The sequence below is a fragment of the Plasmodium malariae genome (assembly GCF_900090045.1).
Source record: "Plasmodium malariae genome assembly, chromosome: 6".
NCBI classification, from domain to species: Eukaryota; Apicomplexa; class Aconoidasida; order Haemosporida; family Plasmodiidae; genus Plasmodium; species Plasmodium malariae.
In genome coordinates, this window is record NC_041780.1 from 443,530 (window position 1) to 461,232 (window position 17,703).

The following is a 17,703-nucleotide window of genomic DNA, read 5'->3' on the forward strand; positions in this document are numbered from 1 at the left end:
TATTTTTCCGAACACAAAAGTAGAGCTTAAAAGCTTAAAAAGTTCGTACATGTATACTTATACGTATATGTACATGTTTATGTATGTGTATATATTTGCGTATTATGCATAAGTATGTAGATACTTATTTAAATATACGTGTTTTATTTTGCAGATTTTATATTACATCTGTTAAATGTAAGCTAAGGCTTAAAAAATTTCACCTTGTTTATACATATTTTGCAGTTGATGAATTATACAACTAATTGTAATAAGAGAGAAAAAAGTAAAAAGGGACAATTTTTTTTTTTTTTTTTTGTTTGTTTGTTTGATTGATTGATTATTTACCAGCCGAAACGTTGTCCATTCTGTTAATTGTTATGCATTGTATTACATTTGAAAAATAAGCGGTATTAATTACATTTTTCTCTTTAAAAATAATCTATGTACGTTAATGTAAATAATGATATTATACAAGGGCATGATATGCGAGAGAACATGTATGCACATATGTGTATATGTGTATATATATACATATATATATATATGTATGTAACATATGATAGTAGTTTAACATACGTGTTAATATTTTTTTTTTTTTTTTTTTTTTTTTGCAGTTTCTCTTGACTTTTTTTTTTTCCCTCCCACTTTTTTTACATAATTAACAAAAAGAGAGCTATAAATGGCAACTGTGAGACCTGTCGCGAATGTGTATGGTACGAGTGGAAATAAAGTTGTTGGAGAGGTAGAAATACCAGTAGTTTTTCAAACGCCAATAAGAAATGATTTGATACAGGAGGTGTTTAAAAACGTATCAAAAAATAGAAGGCACCCATATGCTGTAAAATTGGATGCAGGCTATGAAACATCAGCTGAGTCGTGGGGAACAGGTAGAGCAGTAGCAAGAATACCAAGAGTTCCAGGAGGAGGCACACATAGAGCAGGGCAAGGTGCTTTTGGAAACATGTGTAGAGGTGGTGGTATGTTTAACCCAACGAAGATATGGAGAAGATGGGGTAGGAAAGTTAATTTAAAGGAAAAAAGGTATGCTGTGTGTTCCTCTATTGCAGCTAGTGGTGTGACGTCTTTAGTTTTTGCTAGAGGTCATCGTATATCGAATATTAAAGAAGTTCCACTAGTAGTTAGCAATGATATTGAATCCATCAGTAAGACAAAAGAAGCTGTGAAATTTTTAGTTAGTCTTGGATTAAAGGATGAAATTAATAGATTAATTAAGTCTAAAAAAATAAGAGCAGGAAAAGGAAAAATGAGAAATAGAAAATATAAAATTAGAAATGGTCCACTTATTATTTTTGATAGGGATGCAGGTGTTAAGAAAGCTTTTAGAAATATCCCAGGGGTAGACTTATGTCGAGTAACCAAACTAAATTTATTGAAATTAGCTCCAGGAGGATCCATAGGTAGGTTATGTATATGGAGTGAAAACGCATTTAAGAAATTAGATGTTATATATGGAAAGAAATATGCTAAAAGAATTACGAAGAAAAATTATGTGTTACCTAAGTCTATTGTACATAATCCTGACATATATAGAATTATTAATAGTGAGTTAGTACAAGCAAGTTTGTTAGCTAAGAAGAGACCATGCAAAAAGAGATTACAAAATAAAAACTCCTTGACAAACTTTGCTGTAAGATGTAGACTTAACCCTGCTTATAAATTACTACGATCATTGGCCATTAAGAGAATGAAAAAGAGTATTGCAGAGAAGTTGAAGAACAAAAAAGAAAAGAGAGTTAAAAATAAGATAGAGAAGAAAGAACTCCAAAAAATTAATCATGCTTACTATAACGGAATAGCAAAATCGGTTAAGAGAAAGAAAAAGAAGGAAGAGAAAAAGGCAAAGTCAAGGAAGAATGAAAACAAAGCTGTTATAACCACTGCAGCGGATGAATAATAGGGGAAAAAAGAAAAAGAAAAAAGGAAAATAATTATGCCGCTGTGCATATTGATTACATGTCTCGCACTTTCGTACTATTTCGCTTTCACATATATATATATATATATATATATATATATGCATGTACATATGTAATGGCATATTCCCTTTTGAAAACAGAATTGTTTCCTTTTTACTAGTGTTAGTAATTGCATTCCATTTTTATTACTACCATAGTTATTTTTTCATTTTTTCATTTTTTCTTAATTTCATTGTGTCATCATTTCATCATTTCATCATTTCATCATTTCATCTTTTCATCATTTCTTTTTTTTTTTTTTTTATGCATTCTGTGCATACTTTTTTGCCGCACGCTGTACAATATTAAAAATCTTAACAGAAAATAAGCATATGTATATGTATATAACAAATAAAATGAAAATACTTGTTGAAATGTGCATATGACGAAAAATAAATATATGAGCTCCTTTGAGGAAGCACGTATTATTATGATGTTCTGATGAAACTCGTCAATTTGAGTTAGCAAAAAAAATATTAGGGGTGTTTTTTTTTTACCTTATTTCATATATTGGCATTACTTTGAAGTGCATTGTATGTATGTGCGTATGTATATAAATTTATGTACGTATGTATATAAATTTATGTACGTATGTATATAAATTTATGCACGTATGTATATATATATATATATATATACGCATGCATATATTCGAATATGAACATAAGTTGATGAAGAAGCCCCCTTGCTCGTATAACTTCATGGGGAAATATTTCTTTAACGTTAACTTCTCTAAGTAAGTGTCCATCGAAAAGCATGATCCATGTTAAAGCAAAGTATGAATAAGAAAACACACATTACTCATATTTTTGAAAAAAGAAATGACATGAATATGCATTAATTTGCATAAGGAATTGAAAATTTAACAAAAAAAAACATTAATCTGTGAAAGCGGGACAAAATGAATTTTACTTTTAGTATAAAAGAAGCTTGAAAAAAAAAAAAAATATATAGAATAAAATAACACAAGATAACATAAAATATAATAAAATAAATGACTGAACTGTGGGGGAGTTAAAACTTTTTTAGTTTCTTTCTATTGAAAAATGAATATTAACAGAATAAATAAAATTATTCTTTGTTCTAAAGTGGAACTAAAGTCCATAGAAAAAATCGACTTTTACTCTGGCGCGACAAACAGTGTAGTAAAGTAATACATCATCTATACAAACAAAATGGCAAATGTGGCATGCGCAAAAATATGCCTTTCTGCCTTGTGGCATAATATACATTAGCGTGAGTAGGTGGGTATATATGTGTATGTGTATGTGTATGTATATATATATATATAAACATATATATTTATTTGTGTATGTCTCTTTCCCTTAGAGATTTTTGCGCCTTCTTTTTCCCTATTTTAAAATACAACAATTTCCACATTCCATATACCTTTCATCACACGACTGACGATGACGAGAAAATCGTGCTGTTCCCAAGTAAACAAAGATTTGCATATATGTTGTTTATATATACTTACATGTATATACACATACATAAGGCATAAGCATACACCCATACAAACACTCATATAAACACTCATATAAACACCCATACACACATCCATACACGCATACATACATACATGCATACCTTCACAGATACATGCATACTTACACACATACATACACGCATATCCTCGATATACACTTATACATATATAGTAATAGCTATTTTCTTACGGCCTTAATTTATTATTTTGTTTTTTTCTAGTGTATGATATGTTTTCTCCATTATGTACACATTTTATGTTATTGGTAAAGTTACATTAAAAAGTGGTTTATACTCTCTGATGATTTTTTTTTTTTTCTATTGCAGAGAATAAAGATAAACATATCATTAATTTGAGCTTGTACAAATACAGTCAACAAATATATGACAGAATAATATTTTTAGACAAAAAATTTTCCAAGTAACATCCATAAAAATGTATGCGCATATATATGTATTTATATATGTATATGAATTTATATATGTATGTATACATATATTTATACGTATTTACATATATATATATTTAAATATAAACACGTAAGCGAATTGTTTGTAATGCCGAGTATACAATTAATTTTTTTTTTTTTTTGAAAAAATAAAAGTATATGTAATATTCTCTGAATGCTAAAATTTGTTTTAAGTAATATTTTCACATGTTTAATATATATATTTGTTCATACGCAAACATAAAAAATGTGAGAATGTGCATTGTTTAGTACGGTCAGTTACATATATTTTGTATGCAATATTTCTTATGCAATATTTTAAATATATTATTTCTTATGTTTTATTTTTTATTTTTTATTTCTTATGTATTGTTTTTTTATGTATTATTTTTTGTTTATTATTTCTTATGTATTGTTTTTTTATGTATTATTTTTTGTTTATTATTTCTTATGTATTGTTTTTTTATGTATTATTTTTTGTTTATTATTTCTTATGTATTGTTTTTCTTGTATTATTTGTTTATTTATTATTTTTTTTTTTTTAGTTCGCTCAGTTAGAAATTAATCGGTTTGTACTTTATTTGGCTGAAATAATGACTCATTCAAAGAGTATTATTCACGAGAGGGGAAACAACATTTTATTTTTTTAATTATGTGAAAAGTAAACTTTGTTAGGGTACATATATCTATATATATGTGTACACTTATATTCGTATGCACAAAAATATATAGTACAGTTCCACAGCAGCTCTATTTTTAGTAAAAAAACGAAAGACTGATCACAAGATAAAATGTACTGTCTAACAAGACGAAAAGTTTAATTTTTTACTGTATTTTATTTTTATATGCTTTTTATTATATTTTTTTTATTTTATGTAAAATTTGTTTTTTAATTTATATTTTTTTTTGGTATATTTTTTTTATGATTAACAAAACGTTATTTAATTTGTTTTTCGTTTTTTTACGTTTAACCCACATGTGTACATATTTTGTCGTATACCTTATTTTTACTAATTAACGTATGCATAAATTTCCGTTCGAAAAGTATACCTGTCCGTACAATAAGTTATGGTTTGTGCGTATGTATACATGAGCGCGTGCATAAATGTTATATAATATTTGTTACTTGGTATTTGTTATTTCCTAGTTGTTTTATTTTATTAATTTTTTTTTTTTTTATGTTTTTATATTTAACCTCTGTACCAGTTCCTTTGTGTAAAAAAAACAAAAGATAACGCCAATGTTGTCTCACACATATAGTGTAAACTTAAGTCCCTCTTATTAAGAAATAGCAGATTATTATTTGCACGTTAAGAATGCAGAAAGGTGTCTGTCATTGACTAAAGCTGAAATTAAAACTGAAACGTAAACAAACTTTTTTTTCAAGTTGTTCCATCCTTTTGTCTTTCATTTTGTTTTATCGTTTTGTCTTTCATTTTGTTTTATCGTTTTGTTTTATCGTTTTGTTTTATCGTTTTGTTTTCCTTTTAATTTTTCTTCTTTATTTTCCTTTTAATTTGTCTTCTTTATTTTCCTTTTTATTTGCCCACTTTATTTTCCTATTATTTTCCCACTTTATTTTCCTATTATTTTCATGTTAATTTGTCTTCTTTATTTTCCTTTTAATTTGCCCACTTTATTTTCCTGTTAATTTGTCTTCTTTATTTTCCTGTTAATTTGTCTTCTTTATTTTCCTGTTAATTTGTCTTCTTTATTTTCCTGTTAATTTGCCCACTTTACTTTCCTGTTAATTTGCCCACTTTATTTTCCTGTTAATTTGTCTTCTTTATTTTTTTTATTTACCCTCGCATGCTTCCCCGTCTTTATGGACCTTTTTGCGGATTGTTCTTGTAAGCGTAATTATGAACACGATTGTTACAAATTGATCATCATTTTGATCTTCAGATTTGTCCTCTTCTAATTCTGCAATAGTGTATATTTTGCTGGCCTTTTCAAAGTGTTAATGAATATATCTGTTTAGTAATTTTACGTGATGACGTGTACAGATTATTTTCATTTGTCTTCATGTACCTGTGCATAACGTATATATAAAAAGACATACATGCAATATACGAAAATTAGTGCGTACACATACGTATGTATATATATATATATATATATGCTGGGTGAAACATCATCGTGAAATTTGTAAAAATATGCGTAAGATCTGTATTATCGACACATGGAAATAAACAAAGTAGCTAATCTCAAAGAGGAAGAAAAGAACAAGAATAAAAAAAGCATATTTGGTAAAGTGGTAGATCCACAAAGACGAAATCGTGGTAATATCACTACCACATATGAAAAAAAAAAAATAGATGGGTCGAAAATTAATATTCTCGATGAGTATAAAATGAATAAAGGAACAGGACCATTTGGCAAAGCGGCAGTGGAGGATAGTGCTAATTCATCTGATAGGGGGAGTGATATTAGTGATATTATGAACAGGAATAAAAAAAATTGGAAAGGGGGTAAAAACTCGATAGGAGGGTCAAAGAGGATAAGCGGGTCAAACGACATAATGCGACAAAATACAAAAGAAGGAATAACCCCTAAGGATGGAAAAATAAATAGAGACGAAAAAGAAGACATAAAAATTATAGTAACGAGCGATGATACTTTACATACACTACCGGCAGGTGCCGTTGGAAGACGAGCCCCTTTGAACCCTTTTTCATCACCTATGCTTGGAAAATACAGAAGGAAAAATAAAAATGGCAAAGTGAAAGTAAAAGACCCACGGTTAAATAATAATCCACTTGTAGGTAGATTAATTGTGTGTATATCTACAACAGCAATTTTATTTTGGGTATTTTTTTCTGAATTGATATTTAATTATAATACTTTTAATGGTAGGTGTATATCAAAGGTGTTATATCCTATATATACTGAACCAGTAGCTGATAAGAGAGAACCATTTTTTGTATTTTTAGGATATGGTGCATGTGAATATAATTTAGATGAATCTGCATCGGATAGACATTTTGTTGGTGTAAATACAGCTGACAAAGGATGGCCAACAAATAAAGTAGAAGAAAATTCAGATGGTTCAGGAACATCTAGCTGGGATTCAGTAAACAGTCGTGTATATAATTTGTTAGGAGGGTTAAATACTAATTATATAAGGAATTATGGAGAAATATATAGGTTATTTTGGTCAGTATATTTACATGGAGGATACATGCATATAATATTTAATGTCATATGTCAAATACAAATATTATGGATGATTGAACCAGATTGGGGTTTTATTAGGACAATGTTACTATTTTTTATTTCTGGTATTACTGGTAATTTATTATCAGCTGTTTGTGATCCTTGTGGTGTAACGATTGGTTCTTCAGGGTCTTTATATGGTTTAATAGGAGCTTTATTTACATACTATATAGAATATTGGAAAACTATTCCTAGACCTTGTTGTGTATTAATTTTTATGATTCTTGTTATTATATTTGGAATATTTATTGGTATGTTTGGGTATACTGATAATTATGCACATATGGGTGGTTGTCTAGGAGGTATCCTCTACGGATTTGCTACCATAACAACTGTGTCAGCTGCTGATAAGTGTACATTAGGAGAACGAATGTTGACCTCCCCCCCTTTTTCTTGGTTCTTTTCAGAAGAAACGAAACAGTTAATTAATGCTAAAGCAAAAGAAAAAAAAATTAAAGGAGAAAATTATCGAAAAAAACAAATTGCTAATAAAGTACACAAAGATGATGCTCTTCATGTTGTTATGTCTATTATGAAAAATAGGATTAATGATGAAGGAAGACCACCATGTAAAATGAAATTAAGAGAATGGATTGTACGAATTACTGCTGCATCGTCCTTAATTATTATGTGGATCATTTTGTTTATTTATTTATTAAATGAAAATGCCTACAAATCCTATAAACCCATGGGTCAAATAAAATTCTCAGGCGTCCACTCATGCTACTGTTGTGAGATAGCACCTCAAAAATTTCCTTACATTAATGTCAAAAATTTTTTCTGGTGTTTCAATAACGAGGAAGCCACAAAGTATTACTGCAGTTAGAGGGGGGATGCGCGCTGTGAAAAGGTGTGTTGAACATGGGGGGTTAATAGGGATTTGTCTTATCCCCGTGCGTGCAGAAAAGGAAACTGTATAGAAAGGAGATGCGGAGCAAGAAAAAAAAGTGGGACACCTTTACGTTACGCCGAATTTCTTCTTAATTTATTATATTCCATTTTAAGTTGAACAGAACGAGGTGTGACTTCATCGCACTGATTTGTGCCGTTTGTGCAGGTTGAAATATATACAAATGTAATAAAAAAAAAAAAAAAAAAATTGCTAGCTAACTAGGTAGCTAAAATAACATTCAATATTTGACGAACGTTTTTTCCCACATACGCAAATGGGTAAAATGGCTGCGTCGTATACTTTTTTACTTTCCCTCTTGTATAGACATTTATCGTCTTATCTTTTTTATTTCATATATTTTACTTGTTTTGCTTTATTTGTTTTGTTTTGCTTTATTTGTTTTGTTTTACTTTATTTTATTATTATTTTTTTTTTTTTGCCATTTGTCCTGCGATCCATCCGCTCGACATTTTGCAATTTTACCCATTTATTTTACATTTCATGATTTACTATTACGTTTTCCTCTTCATAACTACTATTACAGTTAAAATTATAATTGTTTTTCTTTCATATTTTCCATTTTACTTTTTTTACCTTTTTTTCTTTTTTTTTCTTTTTTTTTCTTTTTTTTTTCTTTTTTTTTCTTTTTTTTTCTTTTTTTTCTTTTTTTCCCTTTTGTTACCTTAAACTGTTTTAAATTTCCCTATGCCTCATATAAAGGGCGTCATGACTCCGTGTCATCAATCACGGTTACGCATAAAGTGATATCCCTTATTTTTGGTTAATCGTCAAATATATATATATATAGATATAGATATAGATGTAAATGTATATAGAATAATATATACATTTGTAAACAATAATGCATAAACTTTCACACATGCATACTTAACGAAATAACATACCCGAGTAAAATGCCAAAATTCGAGAAGAGGCGAGAATGTAGGAAGACTGTTAACGAGTCATGAAAAGTTAAAAAGTCTCTTCGTTTCATTTATGATTGTTCTTAAAAATGTTGATAAGTACACAGGCCTCGAATGCGTGCCTGCGTTAGGGAAAATGGAGGGTAAATGAGTGCACACGAAAAAAAAAAAAACTTTGTTATTAGAAAGTTCAAAATGCTCGCATAAACGGGCATACGTATGTATAATATGTGTATATATATACACATACGTACAAATGTATGACCGCACAGTCACGCATGCACATGCCAGCTTCGTACGAGGAAATGGTTTCTCATCACTGCTACGACACAGGCTACGTAAAAAAGCACACCACTCCGATATACTGATCTTATCATGGTCATAAAAAAATGTGTCCTCACTTTTCTCGCCCTCATTCTCTTTCAAATTATAATTCTAATTCTCATGTTCTTTTTCTAATTTGCTTTCTCTTTCGCATTCTCTCTCTTTTTCTCTTTTTCTCTTTCTCTCTTTCTCTCTTTCTTCCTCTTTCTTTTTTTTTTTTTCTTTTTATATCATGCTTGTATTTTTATTCGTTTTGATAACCATAGTAGTCTACTTGATACCAGGGGAGCAAACTCTGAAAAAAGGCTATCAACAAATTACTATTTAACGAAACATAATAATTGGAAGTAACACTAGGGATATTCGTTGAATAAGCTCTGTTCTTTTCCATCATAAAATCAGGTAATAAATAATTTCTTGACTTGAATTCTCCTACCCTCACGTCTTTGTACTTCTTTATGTCCAACAGTGGGATCTTTTTCCGCCAATCCTTGCGTGCTGCTTCCACTTCCTGGGACGCTGAAGGGGGCAAGCAACAAGCAAGAGAATGTTAAATAAGAACGTGTATTCCGATAATGCGTGAAACGATCATGCGTAAAAGGAAAGCACAAATAATGTAATTAATGATAAAACAGTCCGATCACTATCTATAAAATGCAATAAAATGGACATGAAATGGTCAATAAATTGTCGAAGTTGAGCCAGAAAATTGTCGCAAACTGCCTGAACGGAGTGGACTCCGCTTCGCTTCAATTCGCTGCTCCACTTTTCGAAAAGGATTACCTTCTGTGTCCTTGTAGAGCTCATGTATGAAACTGCAGCATACGTGAAACCAGGTGATGATCCTTTCTGACTTATAATATATATTGTTCTTTTCTAGATAGCACGAAATAATTTTCTGTACACTCTCATATTCTTCTGCACTAAATAGGGTGCTATTTGAAAAAGGGGGATTAGCTAGTATGTCATTAAACGTTAAATTATCATAAATGGTTTGTTTCACTACTTTTGATTTAAAATTATTAAAATTTAAAAAAAGGTGTAAAAATGTGGGGTAACATAATAAAGCTCTTATTAAAAACAAGTGAGCACAAAAAGAAATGGAAAATAAATCCCCCTCATTGCAACTAGACCCTACAGAATTATAACAATTAAAATTAATATTAAAATGGAACTTCATATATTTACATTCCTTATATGAAAAGGAATTTATTATATCATTTTTACTAATTAGTTTTATCTGATTATAATCAACATAAGAATTATTTTTCAAGTACAAACATAGGGCTACGGAAAATGCAAAGTTTGGCAAAATTAAGTGCAGCCTAATTTCGAAGTTATCAAATGGGCTGCTCCCTAGCGCGCCATTCGTTTTGTTGGAGAAACAGTTGTCCTTGTTAGCGATGTTAACAGTATTAGAGGTGTAAGTGCTGTCGACCTTATTTTCCCCGTTAGACACTTTATTCACTTCATTTTCTACATTCGCACTACATGATGCCGTGTTTATGTCCCCCTTTTGAGTGCTTATATCAGCGAAAGTGCTTCCTTCCTTTGACCCTGCTTTGGTAGTATAATTTTTATTTTCCATATTTTGTTCTAATTTTTCATTTCGTAGAATCGCTTCCGCTTCTGGAGCTTCGCAATGAAGTCTCTTTTCCAACTCAACCTGTGTGAACCTTCCCTCCATGTTTGGGTTGTCCTTCTCATCAATAATGCCTGCCATGTTGCTACTTCCATATGTGTAATCAACCTTATCATATGAATTGCAAATATCATCCTGTCGATGATCATTAATTTTTCCGTTTTTGTGTATACTCATAGTGAGAGAAGAATGCTGTTGAGCTAAGAATGGATCTATAATTTCATTAAATCTGTTTGGTGGTATAACACATTCAACATTTTGCAAAACAAAATTAAATGAAAAATAAATTAAAAAATCGAATAAATTGCACTTTAAAATTAAGTTGTCCATTCGTAGTAGAGTACTACACAAATCATAACGTAAGTCAATCTTGCATAATAACTTGGCTACCTCTAACGAAGTAATTGTACATGCTTCATTTTCAAGATAAAGCATATGCATATATAAAGATTTAAATAAAGCTTTATTATCATAATGAAATGGATTTACAAACACATGATTATATTTATTTAAAAAATTAGGATTAAAATTAATGTGAAATATATTTTGTAATAATAATAAAGACATTTTTATAAATTTATTAGCTATTTCGAAATTACTCGTTTCATTGTAATATTCTGATAATATTAATAATGTATCAATATGAAATGGGTATTTTTTTAACAGATCATTCATTGCTTGTATATCATGACTGTCTAGTAATACATAAAATAAATTTTCTGCTTCCAAATATAATTTTAATTTTTCTAATTTAAATTGATTTTCATCAAATTTCATAATTAATGGAGGTTGAATTGTTTTCGTTGTATAATCTTGAACTAGCCAATTTTTCAAATATTTTATTTTACTCTTTTTTATAAACTTTTTATCTTTAATAAAATCTTTTCCAAATATTCTTTTTAGTTCTACATTCACATTGAAATTGTTTTTTTCTAATTTTAAGCAATACTCATACTTTTCATGTGTACAAGCAAAAAGGTATAAGTAGCTTGGTTTATTATTATTATACTCAGATGGATCCAAAGAATGTTCCATATCCCCTTGTTCTTTTTCCTTTTTTTCTTCTTCCCCATCTTCTTCATTTATTTTGTTTAATATGCTTGAAATTTCTTCATCCATGTTTTTCTTTTTTTTCTTTTTCTTGCATTTTTTACCTCTTTTTGATATATCCTCTTCTGCTAATAGAGGTACCTTTTTTTCTTCTACCTTTTTTATAACTTCCTTACCAGCTGCTTTGTTATTGCCATTCTTTACCTTTCCATGTTTATTGCTACTGTTCACACAGGAGTAGCATTTTTCCTCATCGCTCAAATTGGCATCTTCATCCTTTGATCTCTTTTTTCCGTCAATATCATCCTTTGTTTTCTTTTCTTTTCTACCATCGCCCTCCTCCCCATTTGTGCTTTCCGACGTATCATCATCCCCATCATCATCTTGTGAATCTTCCAAGAACTTAAAGGAGTGTTTTTTCTTTTTTGGTTTAAAAGATAATGCTTCTGCTTCAACAATTTCTTTTATTTTGTTTATTTCATCTCGATTTTTCTCTTTTAAAATTTTTTTTAATAACCTGCTAGACATTTTTTTTTTTTTTTATACACTGAAAAAAAGAAGAGGTAAAATAATAAAAAAGAAGAGGTAAAATAATAAAAAAGAAGAGGTAAAACAATAAAAAAGAAGAGGTAAAATAATAAAAAACAAAAAAAAAAGCTAACTGATGAATATTTTGGTCATAACAAATCACAGCGACACAAATGAAATGTTTTTATGCCGCTATTAAGAAGGGGGATGGGGTCGCAAGTAACAAGAAATGTTCCAATTTAGTTTTATCGTTCATAGGTATATACATATATATGTATATACTTATACATATGCACAAGCATGTACATTTATGGATCGATTTTTCCTTTTTTTTGAGAGGGTCACTATTGGGGAATGTTTGAAAGGTGAGATTTTAATTCGTATTTCTTTTCCCTCTTATTTTTTTTTTTTTTTTTTTTTTTTTTTTTTTATATATGGAAGTATGTTCAAATAAGATTTTTATTTATGTTTTTAAGAAAAAGAAACGTTTGACATTCATTGACATTACTTGTACGTGTATATGTATACACAAAAACATTTATACATACATACATACATAATGCATCCCACATATAATATATGTATATATATATATATATATATATATATATATATATATATATGCATATATTTATATATATGTGGAAAAAATGAAAATATAAAATTAAATGAAGTGCACGAACAAAAGGAGTAAAATAGGGGTTTTCATGCAAATTCAGTAATAAAGGTGTAAAGTATTAACAAAATCAAAATAAAAAAAAAGGTATGATACGTAAAGATACAAATATATGTACACGTATGCATATGTATGTATATCTCCGAAATGGACCATGAAATAACGAATTTGTTAATCTTAAAACGCAGTAATAGGATTACAAAAAAAAAAGAAAAATTAAAACAAAGGTAACAACGAACGCGTGAATGCAAAATAGGATAACTTCAAAAAAATAAAGCATACATGCCCATACTTGAACATACATGCCCATACTTGAACATACATGCCCATACTTGAACATACATGCCCATACTTGAACATACATGCCCATACTTGAACATACATGTACATACTTGAACATACATGCACATACGTGAACATACATGAACATACATGAACACAAATTAACGTATATGAACACCCATGAACGTACATGAACACACATGAACATATATATACATACGTACGTATGCGCATATACGAATGTATGTACCCATATGCATTAGCAAAGGAGCATATCGTATGAAGTACGCTTAAAATAAAATAGTGTATCAGAATAATAGCAGTTCCTTTTTTTTGAAGGATAAATCTACATACAAAATATGATGCAAGAAACTGAAACAAGATAAAGAAAAATGAAAAATGAATACTAAAAAAAAAAATAAAAATTAGAATTTTTAATTGATATAAAGCAGTGGAGTTATCTTTTTTTTTTTTAATATATAATATATGACATATAATATAAAGCATATAATAAGTAGCATTTAATATATACGTGCTATGCGCGCGTATAACGATGTTTTTTTGTCTTTATATTAACATGTTCGTTATTTGCCAAGGTGCTTCATGTAAACGGAAAGACAATTCACTGGAATGTAGGCAGTTCTTCCGTAAGCTGCTTATTTTTATTTTATTTTACTATATTTTTACCATTTTTTATTATATTTTATTTTACTGTATTTTATTATATTTTATTATATTTTATTTTACTGTATTTTATTATATTTTATTTTACTGTATTTTATTATATTTTATTTTACTCTATTTTATTATATTATATTTTATTATATTTTTTTTTTTTTTTTTGATACCTCTTTTTTTAAATATACAAATGTGGAAAATACATTAACACAGTTTTCAGTTCTAGCGCGTTTCAAATTTGGAAGATTTGCTTCTGTTATAACTTTCGGTCAAACTATTTCGTTAAATTAAAATCGTAGTACGTGTTTGTTTCCATAAAGGCATTGTCATCCTCTCTTTTAGCTGCAATCTGTTCCTCCATATTACTATTGCTACTATGATTACTACGATTACAATTATGACCACTGCTATCATTACTATTATGACCACCGCTATCATTACTATTATGACCACCGCTATCATTACTATTATGACCACAGCTATCATTACTATTATGTCTACTACTACAATTACTATTATGTCTACCGCTACGATTACTATTATGTCTATCGCTACGATTACTATTATTTCTATCGCTACGATTACTATTATGTCTACTGCTATCATTACTATTATGTTTGCCACTATAATTATGCTTATCCCCCTGGAAGGTATATTTTTTTCTGTATTTTATTTTTTCACTATTACCGCATAAAATATTGTTATTAAAATTGAGACTAAGGCACTGACTGTCGATCATGAAATCGTTCAAGTATGTCGAGTCGTGAAAAAAGTTGGCACAATTCAGTGGGTGCATGTTATAACTGTTGTAATAACTAGTACATGATACGTTCTTACAACTTCTCTCTTTGGGGATACCACCATTATAAGCAGCAATGTTAACACAATTATTTCGTCTGCTATTCGAGTTAAATGCGTTGTAGTTACTCCCTTTAAACATGTCCATAAATTTATCCATAAATTTATCCATAAACTTGTCCATAAATTTGTCCATAAAATTATCCGAAGGTGCATCCTTTAGCTTATCTGTATTTTGTCGCTCTTTTGAACTCGTTCTTAACAAAAGAGAACACCTGACCTTGTCATAACTCTTTTTAACTTGTATTTCAACTTTTTCATGATTTTTTTTAAGAAGAATTATTTGTCTTAAAATTCTGTTAGTCACTTTAAACTTCTTTATGTAGATAAAAAAATTCTTTTCATCAAATAAATAATTGGTAAAAGGCAATTTTGTAATTGATTTTAAAAAAGTTAACGCTTCATCATATGACAAGGTAAGGATTTGTTTTTGATGATGATGCAAAATCGCTAGACTTAATTTTATTAAAATTTTGAGGCCAAATAAAAAAAATATATCCCATAATTTAAGAGTATTTTCAAAGCTTAAGTCTTGAGAAAATAACGTCATAAACCAATTTGTACAAAAGAAATCTATTTTAATTTTTTTTCTCTTAAAATAAGAAAATAATTTTGGTATATAAGCTTTTATCAAAATATTTAATTGGTACATAATTTTTTTTAATTGTGGAAAATTATATATGAACATTCCTTTTAAATTAAAATTTTTTAATAAAGCAATAAAACATCTTACTGTGTCTAATTTATTTTGAAAAACTAATAAAAATATAGCAGCAACGTAATTCATACCTTGGCAGTAACCTATACGTTTAAAATATAAAGAACATATTTTTAATATGTCCAATAATTTATTTTGCATGTTTTCTTCTTTATTTAAAAAAGAAGGATTTCTAGGAAATGTCCTATCAATATCTTTTTCAATTATTTTTTCATAACTACTATTTATATTATTTAATTTCGTATATGCTTCCTCACTCATATAGGTATTATCCGCTAGTAGGATCGCTTTCCATACAAAGCTTCTTTTTTCATTGCTAATAAATCTATTTTTGTATAAATTTTTTAAATTACTCAAAGAGTATACTTCGAAAAATAGTAGCTTACATGTTAAGGAGCAAATACATCTTTCCTCTTCATTCAAAAACGATATTACCTTTGTTCCTAGGAAAACACGCAAGCTTGAGCTTATCACAGCATTCTTTAGTACACTCCTGAGATATCCATCATCGCAGTATGTTAAATATTGTTTTTCTTCTTCCTCATCAGAAATATTTTCTTCTTCATATCTGTAACTATGCGCACCATCCTCCTTTATTCTGTCCATTTGGTTTTTCTGAAACTCTCCTCTCTTTTCCTCCATAATATCTTCACCATGTTCTCTCCCTTCCAATCTATATGTTCCTTTGTTATGTCCGGCATTTCCCTTATTCCTTTTTTCTACGATTTGTTTCAGCTCACTTAGCTCTTCCCTTCTCCTCAAGTAACCGCATCCACGACTAGTGTTATTGTTCGTGTTATGGTTTGTGCCATTCATGGAGTCATTTCCACCAACACTCGGGTTTAATCCCTCAACATGATCAACAAGATCGAGAATTTGGGGCCTATCTCTGCTGTATTCCTTTATCTTTTTCGTTTCTACCGTTGTACCTGAGCTTTTTCTTTTATTATATATTATAAAGTTTTTTATTATTTCATAATTATTCATTTCTTTTTTAAATTTCAAAGCTACAGAACTAACGAGAAAACTGCAGGATGGGGAGAGGGTATCGGTAAGTGTAGTTTCCTTTCTACCGTGTTAATAAGCACTCAAAGATTCTGTTAAGCGATCTCATTTTAGGTGGAACCATGTGTATACGTATATATGTCCATATATACGCATATATTTGTACACATATGCATACACATATACAAGCACATGTACATATATATACTACACATATCTATGTATGTATATACTTACCCATATATATAGCACTCATTTACTGAAAAGGAAGAATTTCAGAAAATTTTTACTAAATAAATATAAAGAGTTATTTTCGAAGACACCCCCCTTTGGTATATACACATTAATAAAAAAAAAAAAATGTAACAGCAGTTCATGTATAACTGGGATGGTAAAATTAAAAAAAAAAAAAAAAAAAAAAAAAGGGAACGAGCGAGCGAGAAAATGCGAAATGGAAGAAACTAAATTGGATAATTTTTTATTATATTGTAAAAAAAATGTAAATCCTAAAGGGGGGAACATAAAAATAAGGGAAACTAAACTTTTGACTTAAGAATTAAAACTTCTTTTTTTATCATACTAACTAATATTATATATGAATATTTGTAAGTACGTGTAATGTATGCATATGCAAATATTGTTCTCGGTGTTTACGCCTTAACTTTATATTTGCAATGCCCTCCTTTTGGTGGATTCCACTGACATATAGGTTTTATTGTATGTATAATGAACAGCCAATAACATTTTGATAAAAACATTAACAAGGGGAATAGTTTTGTGATCATGAATCAAGTGGAAAATCGTCTGTTATGTATATAACTTTCAAGAGAAGTTGAGTTAGCTGGAAAAAAAAAAAAAAAATTACAAGTTACAAACTGCAAAATATAAGCCGCAAATTATAAGCTGCAAATTATAAGCTGCAAATTATAAGCTGCAAATTATAAGCTGCAAATTATAAGCTGCAAATTATAAGCTGCAAATTATAAGCTGCAAATTATAAGCTGCAAATTATAAGC

The 17,703-nt window shown here is 29.0% G+C and overlaps 5 protein-coding genes across 5 annotated transcripts; 3 read left to right on the forward strand and 2 right to left on the reverse strand.

Annotated features, from left to right (window-relative positions):
- Positions 1–661: 661 nt before the first annotated feature.
- On the forward strand, positions 662–1,897 carry RPL4 (60S ribosomal protein L4, putative; the record flags this gene model as incomplete). The annotated part of the gene is made up of 1 exon (XM_029003747.1): positions 662–1,897. The coding sequence occupies one exon, from the start codon at positions 662–664 to the stop codon at positions 1,895–1,897; it is 1,236 nt and encodes a 411-aa protein (XP_028859835.1).
- Positions 1,898–3,004: 1,107 nt separating this feature from the next.
- Positions 3,005–3,871, forward strand: PmUG01_06017900 (conserved Plasmodium protein, unknown function; the record flags this gene model as incomplete). Its single annotated transcript, XM_029003748.1, has 3 exons — positions 3,005–3,108; positions 3,288–3,394; positions 3,774–3,871. 3 exons carry the CDS (start codon positions 3,005–3,007, stop codon positions 3,869–3,871), a joined length of 309 nt encoding a protein of 102 aa, XP_028859836.1.
- Positions 3,872–6,077: 2,206 nt separating this feature from the next.
- ROM4 (rhomboid protease ROM4, putative) lies at positions 6,078–7,937 on the forward strand (the record flags this gene model as incomplete). Its single annotated transcript, XM_029003749.1, has 1 exon — positions 6,078–7,937. The coding sequence occupies one exon, from the start codon at positions 6,078–6,080 to the stop codon at positions 7,935–7,937; it is 1,860 nt and encodes a 619-aa protein (XP_028859837.1).
- A 1,028-nt stretch (positions 7,938–8,965) lies between these two features.
- Positions 8,966–12,470, reverse strand: TCF25 (transcription factor 25, putative; the record flags this gene model as incomplete). The annotated part of the gene is made up of 3 exons (XM_029003750.1): positions 8,966–9,048; positions 9,512–9,769; positions 10,034–12,470. 3 exons carry the CDS (start codon positions 12,468–12,470, stop codon positions 8,966–8,968), a joined length of 2,778 nt encoding a protein of 925 aa, XP_028859838.1.
- A 1,910-nt stretch (positions 12,471–14,380) lies between these two features.
- PmUG01_06018200 (GTPase-activating protein, putative) lies at positions 14,381–16,669 on the reverse strand (the record flags this gene model as incomplete). Its single annotated transcript, XM_029003751.1, has 1 exon — positions 14,381–16,669. The coding sequence occupies one exon, from the start codon at positions 16,667–16,669 to the stop codon at positions 14,381–14,383; it is 2,289 nt and encodes a 762-aa protein (XP_028859839.1).
- Between the last annotated feature and the right edge of the window lie 1,034 nt (positions 16,670–17,703).